Consider the following 24,579-nt stretch of genomic DNA (forward strand, 5'->3'; position numbering starts at 1 on the left):
ATAGCTCTTCTGTTTCTTGTCAATTTCATCAATAAAAATGTAAACTTTTTTCTGTTGAACATGTCTAGAAAATTAAGATTATTTTATTAAATGCAGAATTTGATCACATTTCCTGTTTTGCATAGGTAAAACAACTAGACAGTTCCAAAGTAATCATAAACAACTGAGTTGGATGTGCTGAACATGATTTCTAAGAAAATTCAAAGGTCTTTGACTCGCAATTTCTCTCCTGGAACTATCCCAGAAGAATAAAGTACTAGTACATAGGGCATGAAATTACAAGAATGTAATTACAAAAATGTTTATTATAGCAGCAGAAAGCTAAAAACAATATGAATTCCTACCAGTATAGAAATTGTTCTCAAAGTTGTGCTATATCCACTCTAAAATGTTATGGAGACATCAAGCAGATGGATTAAAGCTGTACCAGATAACTCAGAGGGAGGGAGTATAAATTGATATTGTGTTATATTAGAAAAGCAAAATACAGAAAGGAGTGTACAATATTGCATTTTGGTAAAACAATAGTGATTTTAAAAAAAAACAAATCCATGTGTATTTAATTTACAAATATGGATGGGGTGCTGTGTAGGTAGTATAGGGAAGAAAGAGCCAATGAAGGAATGGAGGAAGATATTTAATGAAAGATCAGTAAGATGTGATTACATTTATGTGTAACTATAGGATATGTAGAGAGATATAGACATATATAGAAATAATTGCCTTTTTAAAAAATAAAGAAGTGATTACATTTTTACTTAACTACAGTATACATATATAGAGATAGACATGTGTTATATATAATTTATAAGTATACAAATTATAAATTTCTGTATATAAATGTGTATATTTGTGTAAAAGTTAAAGTAGTTCCTTTTTAAAAAATAATTCAGAGGGATAAATCAACATGATTTGGGCTGATCAAGAAAACCTTTTAATGAGAACAATCTAAAAACAAGCTTATTGCAAACGTTTTAATCCAAGGTCTTGGAGTGCAATTAGTATGGAGGGAGAAAAAATTTCAGAAAGGGCATACATTGTGAACAAGGTACCAGTGGAAGAATAGATTGGACTTGTCTAAGAGATAAAAAGGAGTTAGTAGAATAACTGGAGGAATGATAAGAATAAAGTTGACTGAGTCACCATATATTGTAGAGTGTCCTTTATATAAAATCTCTGAGAAAAGGCAAATTCAAGTACAAAAATAAATTAGTGATTTCCAGTCAATTAATGGAGGGATTTGGAAAGAATGGGGAAACTGCTCTTGGACATTGAATTCCTTTTGGATTGATGTAATGTTCTAAAATTAACTACATGGTAACTGTGGTTAACAATATATTGTATTATTGGAAGATGCTGAAAATGAATATAAAGTGTTCTCACCACAAAAACTGATAACTATGTGAAGTAATGTTACATTAATTAGCTGGATTTTGTCATTCCATAATGTACATATACTTAAAACATCATGTTATACACAGAAAATTTATATATTTCTCTCAATTTAAAAAATAAATAAATTGTTATGCATCCTGGTGGCTTTAGCACCATGAGCTTCATCGGCACCGGGTACAGCTATTGGGATCAGATGTAAAGATGATGTTGTCTTTGGGGTAGAAAAATTAGTGCTATCTAAACTTTATGAAGAAGGTTCCACTAAATGACTTAATATTGATTGACATGTTGGAATGGCTGTAGCAGGTTCATTTCAGATGCTCATTCTTTAGCAGACATAGCAAGAGAAGAAACTTCCAACTTTAGATCCAACTTCAGCTACATTCCACTAAAACATCTTGCAGACAAAGTGGCCATGTACACACATGCTTATACACTCTAGTGCTGTTAGACTTTTTGGCTGCAGTTTCATGTTAGGGTCTTACAGTGTGAATGAGTGCACAGCTCTACATGATTTACCCATTGGGTATTTCTTATGGTTATCGGGGCTGTGTCATTGGCAAAGCCAATAGAAAAACTTCAGATGAAAGAAATGACCTGCTGTGATGTTGTTAAAGAAGTTGCAAAAATAATTTACATAGTACATGATGAAGTTAAAGGTTTTGAACTAGAGCTCAGCTGGTTTGGTGAATTAACTAAAGGAAGACATAAAATTTTTCCAAAAGATATAAAGGAGGAAGCAGAGAAATATGCTAAGGAATCTTTAAAGGAAGAAGATGAATCAGATGATGATAACATGTAACATTTACTTCAGTATCTTTTCTGTTATAAATTTCTATAACAGTCCTTGTAATTTTAGCCCCATGAATTATACATAGTCACCAATTTTCATTAAATTTTTATCTTGTAGCTACTGGAAAAAATAAAAATAAATAAATAAGTTAAAAATTGATTGTGGTGATGGTTGCATGATTCTGTAAATATACCAAAAACTATCGAACTATTGGATTATATACTTAAATAGGTAAATTGTATGATATGTGAAATACCTCAATAAAGGTATATTTTTTTAATTAACAGATAATTTTGAGCTCTCTGGTAGAGAACATTAAAACATAGGCCTAAGAGCAGCTGGTAGTTCAAGCCTGTAATCCCAGCAATTTAGGAGACTGAGGCAGGAGGATCACAGGTTCAAAGCCAGCCTCAACAACTTAGCAAGACTATAAGCAACCTAGTGAGACCCTGTCTCAAAATTTTAAAATAAAGAAATTAAATAAATAAATAAATAAATAAAAATGTAAGCATAAGAGTTTGAATTGAATCTATTGGGCAACAAAAATTTACGATTTATTTTTATGGTCTGAGGATCAAACCCAGGGTCTCATGAATGTGAGGCAAGCAAACCTCAGCCCTCTGTTTAGGATTTTAATTATTAAAGTGTATGCCTCATTGAAACAAAATCAAATAACATAAAAACATGTTAAATACAAAATTTCAGTCTTCTCTAATCTTATTCTGCATAGATCACTCACAGTAAAAGTGATTCTTCTATAAAATTTTTTTTCTTTACCTCATTCTCTTTTTCATACAGCATAGTTTCACAGTCATCTATTATTCTAAGCTCTAGAAATATAATTCTGGGCAAATAGACCCCCAAAAAAAAAAAAATCCATGTCCTTCTGGACATAGATTCTTTTGGGGAAGTCATACATAGGTAATGTCATCTTTCTATCCAGGGCAACTTTGACTATATTCCTAATGATGCTTTCCACACAATAATGTTCAATAAATGTTTTCTTAGATTAATAAAAGAATGAACCAAAGATCTGGAAGAGATCTTAAGGCCATGATCCCAGTTTTTAGGCATGAATACTTTTAACTGTAATTTCTTTCATATTTTTGCACAGAGATAGAAATTTGAAACCTGGGGTATTGGTTTTGATGTTGTTGTTGTTGTTGTTGTTGTTGTATGGGTCTTTGTGGGTGGGGGAGGCTGGTGATTGAACCCAGGGCTTCTTGCTTGCCAGGCAAGCAATCTGCCTCTGAGCCACAATCCCACCCCAACCTGACTTATCTTTTTAATACCCTGTGTGCTATGAGGAGATGTAGCAAAAATTGAAGAAATGAATTTGGGTATCTTCACCTAGTATTAAGCTGCCTTAAATACTTTGGCACTGTAGACATGCAAAGCATCACTTTCGTTTTCATTTCTAGGGGAGGTGACACCAGGACTATCTCAGGTGGAATATGCACTTCGTAGACACAAACTAATGTCTCTGATCCACAAGGAAGCACAGGAGCAGAGTGGGACAGACCAGACGGTGGTTGTGCTCTCCAATCCCACATACTACATGAGCAATGACATCCCCTACACTTTTCACCAAGACAACAATTTCCTGTACCTATGTGGATTCCAAGAGCCTGATAGCATTCTGGTCCTTCAGAGCCTGCCTGGCAAGCAGTTACCGTCACATAAGGCCATGCTTTTTGTGCCTCGGAGAGATCCCAGTCGAGAACTTTGGGATGGCCCTCGATCTGGCGCGGATGGAGCAATAGCTCTAACTGGAGTGGATGAAGCCTATACACTAGAAGAATTTCAGCATCTAGTACCAAAGCTGAAAGGTAACAAATGGGAGCAGAAGTCAAGTCATAGGCCAGGTTGGGATTAAGACCTTCCTTACCTACATAGTTTTTACTTTCCTAAAATAACTTCCATAGCAACATTTCTCTGAGCACTACAAAGGAGACATAAGTCTTCTCCAGGAAACTGAGCTACTTTAAAGACTTCATCCATTTGTTAAATTTCAACCAGGTTATTCTTAACAGAGACTGTTAACCATACTAGTTTGAAACTTCAGAGAGAGAATTTTCTTTTAAAATGAAGGGGTAAGTTGGGTGCATTGGTGCACATCTATAATCCTAGCAACTTGGGAGACCAGCCTCAACAACTTAGTGAGACTCTATCTCAAAATTTTAAAAATCATAAAAATGGTTGGTAATACAGTTCAGTGGCAGAGTGCCTCTAGGTTCAATCCCGAGGACCTCCACCTAGTTGTTTTTTTTTTTTAAGGGACTAGGACTGTAGCTCAGTGACAGAGCACTTTGCCTCACATGCTTGAGGTCCTGAGTTCAATCCCCAGTAACCCCTACCCAAAAAAAAGAACACTGACCAGCTGATTAGCCTTTGAACACCTGCATCAGAATCACCTCTAATATTGGAATTATAAACACATAACATGTATTGGAAATGTAAAGTCTCAGACCCTCACCTCATGCTTTCTGAATCAGAATGTGCATTTTAAAAAGATTCTCAGGAGATTCATATACACAGTTGAGTTCTTGTCCCCCTGAAATAGTTACTTTCTCTATATTTATTCTGGTGGAATTTTTTTCCAATAAGGGAGATTGAACCTAGGAGTGTTCTAGTACTGAGTCACGTCCTCAGCCATCTTAAAATGTATTTTATTTTGAGACAAATTTTCTTAAGTTGCCCAGGCTGGCCACAAACTTGCAATCCTCTTGCAACTAAAAGAATTCTTTTAGAAAATGACTTCAAGTAAGATTGGGCATATTCAGAGTGGTATGGCTGTAGACACAGCCACATCAATGTTTATAGCAGCTCAATTCACAATAGCTAAGGTATGGAACCAATCTAAATGCCCATCAACAGATGGATGGAGGACTAGGGTTGTGGCTCAGTGGTAGAATGTTTGCCTAGCACATGTAAGGCAATGGGTTCAATCCCCAGCAGCACATAAAACTAAATAAACCAAATAAAGAAAAAAAATTTTTTTAAACAGATGAATGGATAAAGAAATTGTGGTGTATATATACACAATGTAATATTACTGAGTCATAAAGAATGGCAGTATGGCATTTGCTGGTAAATGGATAGAACTGGAGACTGCTAAGTGAAATAAACCAATCTCTCCAAAATCAAAAGTCCAGTTTTTTTGCTGACATGTGAAAGCTAAACCCCAATAAAGTGGAGGATGTAAAGAAGAGAAGTTCAGTATATTAGACAAAGGGAAACAAAAGGAAGGGAGGGGAATAGGAATAGGAAAGACAATAGGATAAATTGAACATAATTTTCCTTTGTACATATATGGAAAATACCTAAGTGAATCCCACCAACATGCCCACCCACAAGAATGGGATCCTAATTAGAATAAGCTTTATTTCATGCTTGTATAATTTTATCAAAATGGATTCTACTGTCATATATAAGAAGAATCAATAAAAAAATGAAAAAAATGACTTCAGAAATGATTTACAAGCAGTATAAGAAAGTCAGACTAAAATTTTAGAATCACATATTATCATGGACTAAAATCACTATTTCCTAACTTGACCATCTATTTTAGTTTCCAGATTTGACTCTTAAGTAGTTTTGTTTGTATGTACGTGTGGCACTGGGAATTGGAACGCAAGGTCTTGCATATGCTAGGCAAGTGCTGTACCACTGAGCTATATCTCCATCCCTTTTTAAAATTTTATTTTGTGACTGAGAGCAGTGGCACACATCAGTAATCCCAGCAACTCAGGGGACTGAGGCAGGAGGATTGCAAGTTCAAAGCCAGCCTCAGCAACTTTGCAAAACCCTGTCTCAAAAAATAAAATGGCTGGGGATGTGGCTCAGTGGTTAAGCACCCCTGGACTCAATCCTTGGTAACCAAAAATAAGTTTTTTTGTTTTTTGTTTTTTTTTTTTAATTTTGAGACAGGTTCTCACTAAGGTGCCCACACTAGCCTCAAACTTGCAATTCTCCTGCCTCAGCCTCTTGAATAGCTGCAGTTATAAGCGTGCTCCACCATGCCCAGCTCTAAGTGACTTTTGGATACTTCAAGAATAAAATGGGGCTGGGGAGATAGCTCAGCTGGTAGAGTGCTTGCCTCACAAGCACAAGGCCCTGAGTTCGATCCCCAGTACCACAAAAAAAAAAAAAAAAAGGAATAAAATGTTTCTCAGAGTTGAAGATTTACAAGGATCACTAAGGACAGTTTATAATGTTTATAATGCAGTGCAGGTTCTAGAAGTTCCAGAAGAAGAATCTCAAACATTCTGAGTGATAAAAATTTCACCAGAATAGCCAGGCACAGTGGTGCTCACCTGTAATCCTAGCTACTCAGGAGGCTGAGGCAAGAAGATCACAAGTTCAAGGTCATCTGAGGCAACTTAGAGACCCTGTCTCAAAATACATTTTAAATCTTTTTTTGTAGATGGACACAATCAATACCTTTTTTTTATTTACTTATTTATATGTGGTGCTGAGGATCAAATCCAGTACCTCACATGTGCTGTGCAAGCACTCTACCACTGAGCTACAAGCCCAGCCCTTAAATTTTATTTTGAGATAGGCTCTTGCCAAGTTGCCCAAGCTGGCCTTGAACTTGTGATCCTCCTGCCTCAGCCTCCTGGGTAACTGGGTTAACAGGAGTACACCACCATACCTGGCAATGAAATCATATTTATTTAAAATTTTTAAAACCTGGAGCTGAGGTAGCGGCTCGGTGGTACAGTGCTTGCCTAGCATATGTGAGGCACTGGGTTTGATCCTTAGCACCACATACATATACACCACCATACCTGGCAATGAAATCATATTTATTTAAAATTTTTAAAACCTGGAGCTGAGGTAGCGGCTCGGTGGTACAGTGCTTGCCTAGCATATGTGAGGCACTGGGTTTGATCCTTAGCACCACATACATATACACCACCATACCTGGCAATGAAATCATATTTATTTAAAATTTTTAAAACCTGGAGCTGAGGTAGCGGCTCGGTGGTACAGTGCTTGCCTAGCATATGTGAGGCACTGGGTTTGATCCTTAGCACCACATACATAAATAAATAAATAAATAAATAAATAAATAAATCTTAAAAAAAAAAAAAGTTTTAGAACCTGAAAAAAGTAGAGCTGTGATCTCATACTAACAACAAGTGATAGAGGTTGTTTACCTTGTTTAAAAATCACAATGAATTTCCTTCTGTCATGAGTAAGATAAGGTATTTCCCACAATGTACATGTAAAATCATTTTTATTTGAAAATGTTTAAGATATAGTATCACTAATTATATCCAAAGTTTTCTATATACTTTCTCTTTTCTATCCCAAGGTACTTTTCCATCATATAAAACATATAATCCTTCAGACTTAGATTTATGAATACCATTCATAGTCCATTGTCAGAAAAAATAAATAAATAAAAATGCATATATGGTGTTAAGTAAAAATCATTTTCATAATGAGCCTTCATATCATGCATCTCAAGCATATATATATATACATACCATATATATATATATATATATATATATATATATATATATATATATATATATACCATTTCCTTAGGTCTGTAATCCTCAGGAGTCTGAGGCAGGAGAATCACAAGTTCAAGCCCAGCCTCAGGAACTTAGTAAGACCCTGTCTTAAAATAAGAAAGAGCTAGGAATGTAGCTCAGTGGAAAAGTGCCCCTGGGTTCAATCCCCAGTACTCCATAAAAATAGTATTGTTTACAAGAGTAGATAGCAGTTACAAAGGGAGAGGTGCACATATTATCACCTGGAGTCTATAACAAGGATAATTGCCCCAAAATGAGAAAACTTGTTCTGGTAGTACTGAAGTCATTTTGTGAAGGGATGGGACACTTTCACACAAAGTCATGATCTGAGCACTTTCTTCTGATCTATTTTGTGTGCAGTTATTCAACAATACTCTGGATCAGTAATGGTCATGGAGAACAATTGTTAATAATTGTTCCTTAACAACTAATAAATAATAAAGTTTTAGTCCCATCTATCATTTTTATGGCATTTCTTCTTGTTTGTTTTATTTTTTGTTTGATTCTGGCCTCATAAGTGCTAAGCATGTGTTCTGTCTTGAGCTCTCCCCATCCCCGTCCCGTTAGTTTTATTTTTTAATTTTTTGTGACTTCTCATTCTAAGCTGAGTCGAACATCATTTGGTATGACTGGATGAAGCCTTCTCATGCACAGCTTCACTCTGACTACATGCAGAGTGTGACTGAGGCCAAAGCCAGAAGCAAGAACAAAGTTCGGGGTGTCCAGCATCTGGTGCAACGCCTCAGGCTGATCAAATCTTCTGCAGAAATTGGTAGAATGCAGATTGCTGGGAAGCTGACATCACAGGTATGGTTCCTATTGAAAAGGTTTTTCTTTTTGGTACCAGGGATTGAACCTAGGGGCACCCTACCACTAAGCTACATCCCCACGACCTTTTTAATTCTGAGACAGGGTCTTGGTAAATTGCAAAGCTGCCCTTCAACTTGTAATCCTTCTGCTTCAGCCTCCTGAGTAGCTGAGATTTCAGGCTTGGACTTGTTTTTTCCAAGTTACAAAAATCACAAGTTCTAAGGGTTCATTAGGCCCCTTCAGGTTATTTACTTAATGTAGTAACCTCACAGAGAACTGAACATCTAGCTTCTACTTCATTATGTTCAGTGAACTTATCTAGAGACCTGCTCAGTACCTTGCAAGTAAATCTACCTGTTCTTTTTTTTTTTTTTTTTTCTCTTCGTGATACTGGGGGTTGAACCAAGGGACTCTGTAATGCTATAATGCTAAGCCAAATCCCCAACCCTCTTAATTTTTTATTTTGAAACAGTGTCTTGTTATATTGAGCAGACTGGCCTCAAACTTGCAATCCTCCTGCCTCAGCCCCCTGAGTCACTGGGATTGCAGATATGTGCCATCATACCCAGCCATAAGTCTGCCTTCCTTTTAATGGGAATAAGCATGCCATAGTTGAAGGGGCATCTTTTACTCATCCATGTTAGTTGTTCCTCCTCTTGCCATGGTGGTTTGGTGTCTTAGTGTATGTTTTAATTGTGAGACTCATTTTGTTGGCTCTCTGCTTGCCACTGTTGTCCTTACTCTTGGAATCAGATGCATTCCAGGCACCCTGTTTATGTTAGTAGGTCTTTTTCATCTGTGTGTCTTTCCTTATTAAAAGAAAATATCCAAAGTGGGTGTGGTGGCTATAGTCCCAGCTACCAGGGAGAATTGTTTGAGCCCAGGAGATCAAGACCAACTTGGCAAAATAATGAGAACCATTTCTAAAAAGAAACCAAAAACTCCCAAATCTACCTAGCCTATTATTGCTAACCCAGCTCCTAATTCCACTAAATCTCTTCCTTTGAGTAAGATGATACCAGACATGTTGTTACCATTAAGAGTCCCTTAGGTGTGAGTGATAGTCACTTGCGTGGATAGACTTAAATGTACTGTAGCAATTCCCATTATTATACACCTGGAAATTTGAAATATCAGGAACACTGAGTTATATCTAGTTCTTTCCTTTGTCAGTAAGCCAAGTGTCCTGATTGTCCCACCATCTTCTTATGCCTGTTCATCCATAATAACAAAGCAGATAGCTAATTTTTACACATATTATGACAGATGGGACAGGGTAGTAGATAACTTTCTTTTTTTTAATTTTTTTTTAAATGTATTTTTTTAATTATTGTACACAAATGGGATACATGTCGTTTCTCTATTTGTACATGGCGTAAAGGCATACCATTTGTGTAATCATAAATTTACATAGGGTAATGTTTGATTCATTCTGTTATTTTTTTCCCTTCCCCCCACCCCTCCCATTACCTTGTGTTTTTTTTTTTTTTTTTTTTTTTTTTTTTTTACGGTACTGGGGATCGAACTCAGGGCCTTGTGCTTGCGAGGCAAGCACTCTACCAGCTGAGCTATCTCCCCAGCCCATAACTTTCTACCATAACATTTTGGTATGTTTTTAAAACATTTATCATCACAATTAGTGGCTATACAGTGTTCATTTACATTATTATTAGTATTTTTCTGATAGTCCTACAAGTCACTTCCCAACACATGTCCTTCGTAAGATATATCCTATGAAACAAGCATCAAAAGACAAAGCCTCACCAGGCACACTGGCGCACTCCTGTAATTCCAGCAACTAGGGAGGCTGAGGCAGGAGGAACTCGAGTTCAAAACCAGCCTCAGCAACAGCATATAGTCATAGAAAATACACCTATCTTTTCTGCCATTTTAAAGTACATGTCACTCTTAAAAGTGTTTTGTGGGGCTGGGGATATAGCTCAGTTGGTAGAGTGCTTGCCTTGTAAGCACAAGGCCCTGGCTTCAATCCCCAGCACCACAAAAAATAAATAAATAAACAAACAAAAAAAGTGTTTTTGTTAGGTTGGATATTGTCCACATCTTTTGAGCTCTCCAGAAGAAAGGAGATTTTAAAAGATACCTTCACTCCAAGGAGCATCTGACTCAAAACCAAGAGAGAATATTATTGTCATGCATTTAGCATCTCTTGCACTCAAAGCGTCTCTTGAGCTTTTGAAATACCCCTTAACTGGCTCCCTTCCCTGTAACAACAATCTAACCTTTCTTCCATATATTGTTAATTTTTCATTTATTTTTATTGTCCATATTTTAAATGAATGACATGATTTGTGGTATGTATAGTGTCAACCTCAATAACAGATTCTCTGAAGAATAATGTTATTTATTTGAGAATAGTAGTTCATTGCATTGGGAATGTGCATGCCATAGTTGAACTATGAGTGTATTCAGAGAGGTTGCAGCAAGGGGAAGTTTTTAAAGGAAAAAATGTGGAGGATTACATCAGATATTTTGAAACACTAATCCTTGGCCAAAGGGATGAATAATAAGGGTGGTACCAGACTAAAGTTGAACAGTTTCACGGAAGTATTCTTATGCAATGGTCTTTGTGCATGGTTGCAGTTCTGGCAATCTTTTGTGATAATTATCAGGCAAATTATGTGTAGGAACCCTCCCTTCATATCCTTCCAGTTTTACTTATTTGTTAGAATTGATACAAGCAACTTCATTTTCTGACAACTTTCACAATATGCATAAGGAAATGATTACTACAGTAGTCAAATTTATCATTAATTTTAACCCACACTCTTTCCACCGAAATACACTTTTCTAGTTCAACTGCTGAGCTGAGCTGTCCATTCTTATCATAAGAAGAGAGATTGAGGGGTTGGGTTTGTAGCTCAGTGGTAGAGCGCTTGCCTAGCACGTGTGAGAAACAGTTCGATCCTCAGCACCACATAAAAACAAGTGAACAAAATAAAGGCATTGTGTCTGTCTACATGTAAAAACAAAAAAAAAAAAAAAGAGGAGTTGATTACAGAAAAATGGGACTATAGTGTTGGCAACCAGGGCAGTATTAGTAATTAGAGCTTCATTGAGCCCAGTGATATCTTATTATTCAGCACATTGCTGCCACCGCCTTTTTTTCACTCTTTTCATACTGCTATTGGTTTATATTCCCTAGCTTTCCTGTGCCAGGCCCTGGGATGATTTAGGATATCAGTTAGTGTCCTGAACTCTAGCAACCTGATAAAAGGAGTCTGGGGGTTATGGATTAGGGGTTAGTTTTGTATATCGAATGTGTGCTGTAGGCAAGGCTGTTTTTTCTCTGTAGGAAATGTCTAGCTGGGAAGAGCAGATAACAGAGCAATAAGAATAACAAAAAACGAGGCTTGGTGGCACACAACCTGTAATCCCAGCACTTTGGTAGGCCAAGACAGGAGAATCAAAAGTTCGAGGCCAGACTCAGCAATTTAGTGAGACCCTGTCTTAGTCAGCTTTTTCGCTGTGACTAAATGATCTGACCAGCACAATTATAGAGGAGGAAAAGTTTATTTGAGGGCTCATAGTTTCAGAGGTCTTAGTCCATAGAAGGCTGGCTCCATTCCTCAGGGCTCTAGGTGAGCAGAACATCATGGTGGATAAGTATGACAGAGGGAAGCAGCTCACATCACGGTGATCAGGAAGCAGAGACTCCACTCTCCAGATACAAAATATATACCCCATAGCCACACCACAATTCCCACCTCCTCCAGCCACACCCTACCACTTCAATTAATCCCATCTGGGATTAATTTGTTGATTGGGTTAAGACGCTTACAACCCGATCATTTCTCCTCTGAACCTTCCTGCATTGTCTCACATGTGAGCTTTTGGGGGACACCTCACATCCAAACCATAACAGGCCCTACGCAGTTAAGTGAGATCCTGTCTCAAAATGAAAAACAGGAAAGGGACTGGGAAAGTGACTCAGGGTTGAGGTGTCTCCCGGTTCAATCCCTGGTACCAAAAAAAATAGCCAGACAAAATTGGTGCACACCTGTCTACTCTGGAGCCTGAGGCAGAAAGATCTCACATTCCAGCCCAACCTGAGTAACACAGCAAGACCCCACTTAAAAAAAATAATAATAATAAGGTAAAATAAAATTTAAAAATAAGAAAATGTAGTTAATATACTATTAATATTAGGTTTAGGCCCCCTGTCTTACCTAGGCCTAATATGGTAAGACAGGTCTATAGTACTGTACACAAGAACTGTACAGAGGAGAGTTTAGATTTTTGTCGTTGCTGGGGAATTGAACCCAGGGCCTTGTGGGTGTGCTCTACCTCTCAGCTACACCTCCAGTGTCTCAGTTGGGCTTTTTATTTAAGTTATATATCCTTCACCTAATAACAACCCCTTACTCAAAGGTTTTTCATCCTCCAATGTTAGTATGCCACTTGACTTATTTTAGTTGTTAGTGTGTCATAAACTTAACTGAGTCATCAAAAAAATTAGTGGCGTGGGTTCTTTTGGTTAGATTGCCATCTGTTGACCAAAGAGAGAAGCACAGAGCTTCCTTTCAGCACACCACTGAAAATTTTAGCAGACCTTCCATCAGTTTGCATTTCCCTTCCAAATCCTCTTTTCTAGCTTCTAAAGCTTCCAGATTCCACTGATTTCAAAACATGTGATACTTCAAACCAGGAATGACCTGGCTCATTCTTTTATTATCATCTCTATTTTTCTTTGAAAATAAAACTTTATCTACATTTTAGTTCAGAATGAGTCAGGTGTGAAAAAGATGAAGAACAAAAACTAAAAGAGAAAAAGAATGAGTCAGATGTGCTGGAACAACTGGATATCCACGTATGAAAGAATAAAATTTTATCTCCACCTTTTGTCACATAAAAAAACAACTCAAAATGGATTAGTTCCTAAACATAAGAGAAAAAACTATAAAACTTGTAGAAGAAAACAAAGAGTAAATCTTTATGAATTTTTGGTTGCCATTGGATTCTTAGATTTGATACCAAAAGCAAAGGCCACAGAAGAAGAAATAGACTTCATCAAAATTTGAAAATTTGTATATGAAAAGACAATATCAATAAAGTGACAAAACCTACAGGATGGGAGAAAATATTACAAATAATTATATGATAGAGTCTAGTACCCAGAATATATAAAGAACTCATATAATTCAACCACAGAGACAAATAACTTGATTTTTTAAATGGATATTTCTCTAAAGAAGATATGCATATGGCCAATAAATGCATGAAAAAATGCTCAGCATCTTTAGCCATTAGGAAACTAAAACCACAATGAGAAACCATTTCATACCCCCTAAAATAGCTGTTATATTAAGAAAGCAGAAAACAGCTTGTATTGTTGAGGATGCAGAGAAATTGTACTTTGCTAGTCGGAAAGTAAAATGTACAGCCAAAAGGTGCAGACAGCCCATACACCCACCAGTAAATAGACTGTGCCCTGTGCAATAGAATTCTAGTCGCCATGAAAAGGAGTAAACACTATTGTGCATGGATCTTGAAAATTAAACATGTGAAATGAAAGAAGATACCCAAAGCTCACATATTCTATTGCTCCATTTATATGTAACATCCAGAACAAGTACATCCATAGGGACAGAAAGCAGCTTAGAGGTTATTAGAGGTTGGGATGATAGGAGAGTGGAAATTAAATATTCTGATAGACGGGGGTAATGAAAAGGTTTTGAAATAAAGATAGATGGTAGTTGCAGAACATAAATTTACTAAAAGTACCATTGAATTGTTCACTTTTATTGGTTAATTTTATGTAATATGAATTTCAATTCAGTGAAAATGTGTTAGGTATCTCCTAAGCATTCCTATTTCTGAAGCCAACTGTACTAATAGTAGCAGTTCAACAACACTCAGTTGTTAAAGAAGATTCACAAAGCTTACCAATTTGCAATTATTACAGGAAAAGGGTTTAATATAGCAACAACATTAAAGTGAAGATACGTATCATAGCCAATGGCAATTTTGCAGTAAGGGGCCCAGGAATACCAAGTACAGGCTCCTACTATCCTTGCTAGGTAAGGACCAAGCAGGATGTATTTTCTTTCACAGATCAGGAGCCATCAATGTGTGCGCAGAACACCTCAGAACCAGAGAACCTAAAATGGGATCTCAGGGTTTTGTTTTTTGTTCCATAGGTATTTTCCTCCTTGAATGACAGCAAAGCACTTCAGAGAGTTCACGAATGCTTTGAGACCAAGTTCAAAGCATTTATCTGTTACCAGTACTGACAAGCTGATACAAACTACTCTGGAGCCAGGCAGGGTGACACATTCCTAATCCTAGTGGTTTTGGAGTCTGAGGCATGAGGATTGCAAGTTCAAGGCCAGCCTCAGCAACTTAGCAAGGCCCTAAGCAACTTAGTGAGACCTTGTATCAAAAAAAAAATTTTTTTAAGTGTTACCAAATTTTTATACCTTTTTATTCTATTTTTAATTTATTTTTTACGTGGTGCTGAGGATCAAACCCAGTGCCTCACATGTGCTTTCTACCACTGAGCTACATACATTCCCATCCCCTGTCTCAAAATTTAAAAAAATAGAAAAGGACTGGTGATCTTGCTCAGTGATTAAGCACCCCTGGGTTCAATCCTCAGTACCAAAGGAAGGAAGGAAAGAAAAAAAAACCTGCTCTGAAACTCCTTGCAGAACTCTACTAATCAGTGTGCTTCTGACCTTAACCAGGATCAGTGCCATGCAAGAACTTCAGCAAAACAGTAGCACACATACATTTCAAGACTGCTTTTCTGTCTTCTGCCTTTAACCTTCCCAAAGTTAAGCATTCTTGTTTTCCTAAACTATTCCTCATGTGTTGTTTCCGTCATGTTAATAACCTTCCTCTGCACCCTTCAGTGCTGTAGCCACAGCCAGAACAGCAAGACTACTTACTAATACATGATAAGCATCTATTTGTTTCTTCCTTCAAATCACTGATATTTTTTTCCCATCAAATCATTGATTTTTTAAAATAAAGAAGCTAAGAACAACTCTGAGGTACAATGATAAGGTTCCTCACTGAACTGACCTCAGCTCAGTGATCAGATGTCTTTGGATAAGGTGTAAAATCAGGTATAAATCCACAGTGTATCTCCACACTTCTTTCACTTGACCAGGCTGTTATTCCCTGCCCCCAATACCTTTATTTATTTATTTTTAAACATTCTTTAGTTGTAGATGGACACAATACCTTTATATTATTTATTGTTTTATGTTTTGCTGAGAATCGAACCCAGGGCCTCAAATATGCTAGGCAAGTGCTGCACCACTGAGTCCTAACCCCAGCCCAGCCATGCTGTTTTAAGTGTTGTAAAATAATGTTAAGTTGTGGGATTCCCTTTGTCAACCCAGCAGTGAGTTTGGCCTTATTTTCCTTAATGAATAACTTACAACTGCAAGTCATCATATTCCTTAAACATTCTTAATTCCAATTTAAAATGTTTTGTGAATTTTTTTTGGGGGGGGGTACTTCACATTAGGGCTTCACACATGGTAAGTAAGCACTCTACCACTGATCTATATCCCCAGCCCTCTGTAAGATTTTTTGATACCTAGCCAGTGTTGGTCCATGCCTGTAATCCTAGTGATGTGGGAGGCTGAGACAAGAGGATCACAAGTTCAAGGCCAGCCTGGACATTTAAAAATCAAAAAGTTTCTTTGGGTGGTGGGCATCTAGGCAAAATAGTTTCCTTAATAATTATACTGTGCTGGACAAATGGTAATATAACTATAGTCCCAGCAACTCAGAAGGCTGAGGTAGGAGAATTACAACTTCAAGGCTAGCCAGCAAGCTAGGGTCTTTGAGCAAGACCCTTTCTCAAAATAAAATTTTGAAAAGGGGAGGGGATATCACTTGGTGGTAGAAGTCTTCCCTAGCATGGAAAAGGGCTGGGGTTCAATCCCCAACACACCCCACCCCCAAACAAGAATAATTATGCTTTATTTAGGGGTACTGGGGGTTGAACCAGTGATACTTTACCACTGAGCTACATCCCCAGCCCTTTTTATATATTATTTTGAGACAGGGTCTCACTAAATTGCTTAGGGCCTCACTAAGTTGCTGAGCCTGACTTTGAACTCATGTTCCTACTGTCTCTGCCTCCCTTGCCTTTGGGATCACAGGTGTGCACCACTGTACCTAGCCTGTATTCTTTTTATTGTTGATGATAATATTAACATCTACTCAGTTACTTTAGGTAGAAATATGGAAGTTATTCTAGAAAATTGTTTCTCCCTAACCCTTGCATCTAATTAACTGTCAAATTCACTTTTGGGGATACAGAATGTTATAGTGGAAAACATTTAACAGACTTGGGCTTACCTGCTGACCTTGTCATTTGGGCCAAGTTACTAAACCTCACTGAGCCTGAATTTCTGTGGCCATAATGAGGATAATATTGCCTGTCTCATAGAGTTGTGGAAAGATGGAATGAAATAATGAAAAGTGCCTAGCACAGTAGAGCCCCTCATTCTAACTCTACCCTAGGCAAAGTTGTCTTTTCAATTCTGTCCCTCTCCTAGTTAAAGTTCTTTGGTTGTTGGCTCCCTGTAGTTTCTGGTTTTAAAGTTCAAAATGCTCATGCAAGACTTTTCATGATCTGGTCCCTACCGTCTACATTTCAGGCTTTATCTCATCTTATTCCTCCCCTCTTTTTTTTTTTTTTTTCTTTTTTTTCCTTAATGCGATGCTGGGGATCAAACCCAGGGCCTCACACATGCTAGGCAAGTGCTCTACCACTGAGGTACACACCCAGCCCTCCCCTCCTTTTCAAATGTCACAGTCTCCCTTCTCTCATATTACACACACCAACATTAAAAATATTTATGACTAAAATTTATTTTCTTTCCACTCTCCCTTCTCCATAAGCTGTACATTGTTCTTTCATGATGTGTCCTGATTATGACATATTCAGAGAAAAAAGCAAAGAAAACCCATTTTACATTTTTCAAGAATCAAAATACAAATATTTAAGTGGCACCTGTTAAAGTAAGAAGGCCAAGTGTCATTTGGGAGTATGGACTGCTTTGTGACAAGAAAGTACTCATCATTAAGAAGTACTCATCATTAAGTCTGTCCCTTGATCTTTACAGGAAGGATGTCAAGCACATAATAAGGATAGGTGGCATTTGAACCATGTCCCATATATACCTGGAATCATCTGTGAAGACATTGACTCCTAGTAGGCACATTCATGACAGAAAGAAGTGAAGTGAGGTCAGGCATCCACCTAGGAAGGAAGAGAGGAGCCTTCCCATCCTGATTAGTCTACATAGCACTGAAAAACACTATGGCCTCTAAGATTCCCAGTGCCATTCAGTAAGAGTTCAAAATCAAATCAGTAAAAAGAAAAATAAAACTCACTAAAACTACCCACAGTTTTTCCTTTTTTTTTTTTTCAGTCTTCTTGCTAAAAATATAGTGCTAAGGAGTTATCTATTAACGTTTGTATATAATTATACATGTGTATCCTTTAGCTAATTGTAATTGCTCATTTATCCATCAGATATTTATTTAGTAACTACTTTGTGCCAGGCACCATTCTAGGTTCTAAGGATACAATGGTGAGCAAAATAGCCTGTCCATATGTCTCTGTCCTGTTAGTCTGCATTCTAGTTGAGGAGAGACAGTAAACAAACGTGATATATAGTCATCTGGAAATAGGTGCTGTGAAGAAAGAGGAAGCAACGGCAGAGGATAAAGTGAAGGAAGGAGCTAGTTTAGAGAGGATAGTCAGGCAAGGCCTCTGCAGAGAAAACACCATTAGGAAAGATTGGAAGGCAGAGAGGGAGCCAGCTGTTCAGACGTTCCCACTGCTGCCCTACTTGCTGTTTGCCCTGTTGGGCTTTTTATGTTATTTACATCATTGCTGTGAATGTTGTATTTACTCTCGGGTCAGGGTATTAACAGCTTGAGAGAAGAGCTTTCTTGTTATATCATTTGATTATATCCCTGTAAAACTGATTTGCTTTTATTCAGCAAGACAGTGGAACTCATAGAGCTGACACAGTTCCCCTTTTCGCATTGTCTGCCTAGAAAACTGAAATTCGTGACCCACCCATAATAGCAGTACTAGTCATGAAGGTTATTATGGTGTGCTTTATTATTTTGAGTTTCATTCGCCCTACACCTTATTTTTTCTAAACAAAATCTTTTTGTGGTGAGGAGATAAGTATATATTCTTACAAAAATAGAAAACACACATATCAAGTGTGGCTATCCCAAAGAATTAATAAAAAGTAGTTATACTACAGACCAGTAGTTATTGGGGTAGGGGAGGCAAGCGTTTGGTCCCTGAGAGGTTATTTTGGCAGCGTCTGTTGGTCGCAGTTGTAGGATGCTGCTGCATCTGACATTGAACAGGACACCACAAAGAATTCTCTGGCCCCAAATGCCAGTCGTCCTAAGGTTGGGAAACCTTGCTGTAGACTAGGCCATTCAATCTATAATTTCATACACTGGAGCTATATAGAAGCATCTTGTTATGTAAATGACAGATGTGTTTCTGTCTTAGTCGTTTGTGCTGCTGTAACAAGGTCCCTAGGTTGGGTAATTTATAAGCAATAGATCCTTATTTCCTTATGGTTCTGGAGGCTAGGAAGTATAAGATTAAGGTGACAGCAGGTCTACTTTCTGGGCTCATTCTTCATAGATGGTGCCCTCTAGGTGTCTTCATAAGACAGAAGGGTCAGAAGGGCAAGAAAGGAGGAATGCTATGTACTTTCATGGTAGGAAAGCAAGAGGGGCTTAACTTCCTCCCTCAAACCCTTTTGTAAGATTGCTAATCCCATCCATGAGGGCACAGTCCTTGTGATTTTAATCACTTCTCAAAAGACCCTAACCTCTTTTCTTTTTCTTTTCTTTTCTTTTTTTTTTTTTTTTTTTTTTTAGTTGTAGATGGATACAGTACCCTTTTTTTAAAATTATTATTTATTTTTATGTGGTACTGCAGATCAAATCCAGTGCCTCACATGCGCTAGGCAAGCACTCTACCATTGAGCTACAACCCAGCCCATCCCTAACCTCCTAATACCACCACAGTGGGGATGAACTTTCACTGCGAGTTTTGGAGAGGACGCGGTCAACCTGAGCAGTCTTTGTGTTGCTCACCGTAGCATGTGGTGTGCACTCCAGTGGGAAGGCTGCGTGCCCCCACTGTCATCGCTCAAATTGTGGTGAAAGCCATGTTTTTTCCCTTCAAGAAATCTATATCATGCCCACTTAGTCACAACCTCAGGTTGACAAAACAAAGGGGAAAGGTGTGTTTTGTTTGAACTCTAGTGTTTTGAATGTTTGAGGAAACAACATAGTTGAATTAACTATGTGCTGTGCTCTTTTCATCCTCCATTCTCTTTGAAGGCTTTCATAGAAACCATGTTTGCCAGTAAAGCCCCTGTGGAGGAGGCCTTTCTTTACGCCAAGGTGAGCCTCAGATGGTGGGAAAGTCTTGCTGGAGATGACTGTAATTCATTGATTTATAGGTGACATGCAATAGGCTTTCATGGTAGTGCAAAATGTTCTTGGGGAGGGTTTGGTTCTAAATGTTATTGGTAACTTATTAGATGAGTCTAAAACATGCAGTGCTGTAATTAAAGGAAGAAAATTGCAAAGTGGAACAGATGAAGAAGGAAACTGTGTAAGATGAGAAAAATAATACTGTTTTGGTAAACATGAAGGAAGAAGGGTATGAGGTAGTATGTGGGTAGTGGCAGATAGATACCTCTAGTCTACATCTCCATCCAGAGCGCAATGAAATTGGGTATGTATAGAGTAAATCATAGTACATGGGGGAGAATCAAAGACTGAAAGCATGAAAAGTTCAGTTAGACGTGTCCACTGGTTTTCTGGGAATCACTTATATATAGTAAGTGCAGGCATGGAGGCGCAGGCTGCTGAAGACAGCTTTGGGCTGGGGCAGGCCTACAGAGATCCTCCATAAGTCTTGCTATGTTGTTTTTCACAGTTTGAATTTGAATGCCGGGCTCGTGGAGCAGACATCTTAGCCTACCCACCTGTGGTTGCTGGTGGTAATCGGTCAAACACTTTGCATTATGTGAAGAATAATCAACTCATCAAGGTACATAAAATGCCCCCAGTGGCTCCCATGAGGTCCAGATGGCCTAGTAGAGAACTCAGTAACCTTCCACTTCCATAGACTGCCATTTAAAAGGCTTTTTGTTGTTTATAAAATGATTTTACAGACATTATCTCATTTGTCCTTGCATTGTCCTTGTTAGATGGGAGCAATTAACATGCCTGCTTGGTAGATAAGGAAAATAAACTTTTAAAAACTTAGCAGCTCATTAGTAGAGAACCAAGTATTGTATTCTAAAGCATCTGCTCATTTCATTTTTTTAACACTCCTTTTATGATATGGTGACAGCAGTGGGCCAAGCATATTTTGGAGACAGAAGAATTTTAAGAAAACCTTATTGACTATGAGGAAACATAGCATAGGCATAACTAATTTATGATGATAAAAACCAGGTAAGTAGTTGTTTCTAATAGGGGTGTCTGGGAAAGAGCTTACATCAGTTATGCATTTAGCAAAACTGATTTAACTCCATTTACTTAAGATCTGTGCAAATTATATCTCAAAATATTGGTTAGGCCAGGCGTTGTCCACACCTGTAATCCCCCAACAACTTGGGAGATTGAGGGCAGGCAGATAACAAGTTCAAGGCCAGACTGGACAACTTAGTGAGACTGTCTCAAAATTTAAAAATTGGACATAGCTCAGCAGTAGAGCACTTGCCTAGTGTATGCAAGGCCTTGGGTTCAGTCCCCAGTGTAGTCAATCAGTCAGTGCTTTCTGTTGTTGTTGTTTCCAGGAATTGAACCCAGGGGTGTTTAACTACTGAGCCATATCCCCAGGCCTTTTTATTTTGAGACGAGGTCTCACTAAGTTGCTTAGGACCTCGCTCAATTACTGAGGCTAGCTTTGAACTTGCAATCCTCCAGCTCAGCCTCCTGAGCTGTTGGGATCACAGGCATGTGCTACCACACCTGGCTAGTCAGTGCTTTTTAAAATAAAATAAAAGGAATATTTTAGATTGGATGAAATTGCTTATGATTGTAAGATCACCTTCTTTGACCTTTCTTTCTGTGTTCTAGAATGGGGAACTGGTGCTTCTGGATGGAGGTTGTGAGTCTTCCTGCTATGTGAGTGACATCACCCGTACCTGGCCTGTTAATGGCAGGTAGGGATTTTACAAAGTAACATGTCTTGCTGCTTCTTAGCATGTGTTGGTTTATAGGTGTATTTGGAATAAATGACTAAAGAAATAAACAGGGTTCTTGTAGGTCAGGTTAACTGCCTTTGACGAACTCCTGACATATTCTAAGACTTTTTTTGTTGTTGCTTATTACAAAGCCAAGTCAGGAGCCTAGAAATACTATGTACTAGCACACTCACATGTTTTTTTACAATTAGTGTGAAGAATTTTGATAGGTTTTTTTCCCCCTGATTGCAAAGGTAGTATTTAGGGTATGGCACATTAGGTTGGTTGTATTAACCTTCCAAAAGTAATAATTATAAACAAAGTATTAAAACAGCTGCTTGAAAGTACCAGAAAGCTTCCACAGACAGGAACTATATGTCTCTCTTTGAAAGAAAACTATAAATGGGTACATTTAGTGGTTAAGGCTTTTTACCTGAGGATTCCCCAATCCACGTTGCTTTGGCAACATATAGCCACAACCTTATTGCTTAAGTTGATAGATTTAGATTCTTGCAGACTATCTAGAAACATCGGAGGAAATTCCTCAAAAGAAGGAGGCACAGAGTGTGAGCCCCCAAGTCTACATATAAAATATTCAGAAATCTTTGAATGAATTTTGGGGAGGCCTCAGGACATTCAGCAAAATACCAGCAACTAGAAGCTGAATAAACTGAGCAGAGATTTTAGTTGCTTCCACTGAAAGAAGAGTTTATAGTTTGAATCCAGTCAAGCTAAAAAAAAAAAAAAAAAAAAATCACTCTTCAGGAGAACATAACCCCTAAAGCAGCTACAAAAAAAAATACTATAAATAGGTATAGCTAAAAAAAAAAAAAAAAAAAGCTAAGTGGAGAAATTAAGATAGAATATTAACACCCATTATGAAAATTTTTATTGACCCAAAAGGCAACAAGAAAGGAAAAACAAAAGCAGAAGAACCAAAAGATGTGTGGAAAAAATAGTAAAATGACAGAACTAAATCCACCTGTATTAGTAATAACACCCGGGCTTTATACCATTTACCAAAGAAGCACTGTCAAATACAGAAGACATAAACTGGTTGATAATAAAAGGATAAAGAAAGACATACTATGCAAAGGTCAATCATAAGATAACTGGAAAGGTAATGCCCAGTGCAGTGGTACACTGCTATAATCCCAGTGACTCAGGAGGCTGAGGCAGGAGGATCTCAAGTTTGAAACTAGCCTGGCAGCCAGGGAGACTCTGTTTCTAAGTGAAATTAAAAGGGCTGGGTATGTCCTTCAGTCTTCTGGGTTCAATCCCGGTACCAAAAAAAAAAAAAAAAAGGAAAGCTGAAATGGTCATATTAATACAGAAGACAAAATAGATTTGAAGACAAAGGAATATTAGTGGAGGCAAAGAGGAGCGTTTTGATGATGATGATGAAAGTGTCAATATGTCAGACAGACATAACAGTTATGAAGTTGTGACTAAAACAGAGCTTAAAAATACAATGAAAGACTAGGCCGGGAGATAGCTCAGTCAGAGTGCTTGCTTTGCAAGCACAAGGCCCTGGGTTTTATCCCCAGCACCACAAAAAAAAAAAAAAAAAAAAAAAAATACACGAAGGACTAAAAGGAGAAATACACAATCCCACAATCATAGTTGGAAATCTTGACAAATCTTCCTTATTAATTTATAAAACAAGTATAAGAAGGAAGATATTTGTAAAATAACATACCTAACAACTGCAGATGATACATTCTTTTCAAATAGGCATAAAAGAGCATTCACTAAGACTATCTGATGAGCTATAAAACAAGTCTCAATTTCAGAAAGGTGAAGATTTATATGTTCTCTGACTACAATGGAATTATATTAGAAAATCATAACAAAAAATAATAATAAGGTATATAAGGGCTGGGGTTGTGGCTCAGTGGTTGAGCACTTGCCTAGCATGTGTGAGGCACTGAGTTCAATCCACAGCACCACATAAAAATAAAATAAAGGTATTGTGTCCATCTATAACAAAAACTATTGTAATAAAAGAAAGATACACACACACACACACACACACACACACACATACACACACTTTATTCCCCCTTCTACAAGGATTGAACCCAGGGGCGCTTTACCACCTAGCCACATTCTCAACCCTTTTTATTTTTTATTTTGATACAGGGTCTAGCTAAGTTGCTTAGGGCCCCACTAAATTGCTGAGACTGGCTTTGAACTTGAGATCCTCCCACCTCAGTGCCCCAAGTTGCCACTAATATTTTTAAACCTCCAAATAGATAGGAATTAGTGAATGCATTCTAAATAACCTATGCATCTAATGAGTAGCAAAAAAAAAAAAAATGTATTTTAAGTAGAGTAGAAATATAAAGATGTGTGGGGTAGTGCACCATGGTATACACCTGAAATCCCAGCAGCTCAGGAGGCTGGGGCGGGAGGATCGCAAGTTCAAGACCAACCTCAGCAACTTAATGAATCCCTAAGGACGTGTCGAGACCCTGTCTCAAAATAAAAATTTTTAAAAAGGCTGGGGATGTAGCTCAGTGTAACACTTCCCTGGGTTCAATCCCTAGTACCAAAAAAAAAGATAAAGAATTGGCAAACCAAAGACTAGAATATGCCAGGTGCCATGGCATAGACCTGTAATCCCAGCAGCTTAGGAGGCTGAAGCAGGAGGATCCCAAGTTCAAAGCCAGCCACAGCAAAAGCAAGGTATTAAGCAAGTCAGTGAGACCCTGTCTCTAAATAAAATACAAAATAGGGCTGCGGATGTGGCTCAGTGGTCAAGTACCCCTGAGTTCAAGCCCTGGTACCTGCG

The 24,579-nt window shown here is 37.8% G+C and overlaps 1 protein-coding gene and 1 pseudogene across 5 annotated transcripts in view; both read left to right on the plus strand.

The window, feature by feature from the left end:
* Xpnpep3 (X-prolyl aminopeptidase 3) overlaps positions 1–24,579 on the plus strand; it is a 73,688-nt gene that overhangs the window by 23,364 nt on the left and 25,745 nt on the right. For all 5 annotated transcript variants that reach the window (XM_047550662.1, XM_047550659.1, XM_047550660.1 and 2 more), the window contains 5 exons: positions 3,610–4,017; positions 8,345–8,547; positions 19,924–19,986; positions 20,528–20,641; positions 21,679–21,764. In XM_047550662.1, the coding sequence (XP_047406618.1) occupies positions 3,610–4,017; positions 8,345–8,547; positions 19,924–19,986; positions 20,528–20,641; positions 21,679–21,764 (874 nt within the window). The remainder of the gene's footprint in view (positions 1–3,609; positions 4,018–8,344; positions 8,548–19,923; positions 19,987–20,527; positions 20,642–21,678; positions 21,765–24,579) is intronic.
* On the plus strand, positions 573–2,270 carry LOC124982205 (proteasome subunit alpha type-3-like; annotated as a pseudogene).

Source organism: Sciurus carolinensis, chromosome 4 (genome assembly GCF_902686445.1).
Source record: "Sciurus carolinensis chromosome 4, mSciCar1.2, whole genome shotgun sequence".
Lineage (NCBI taxonomy): Eukaryota > Metazoa > Chordata > Mammalia > Rodentia > Sciuridae > Sciurus > Sciurus carolinensis.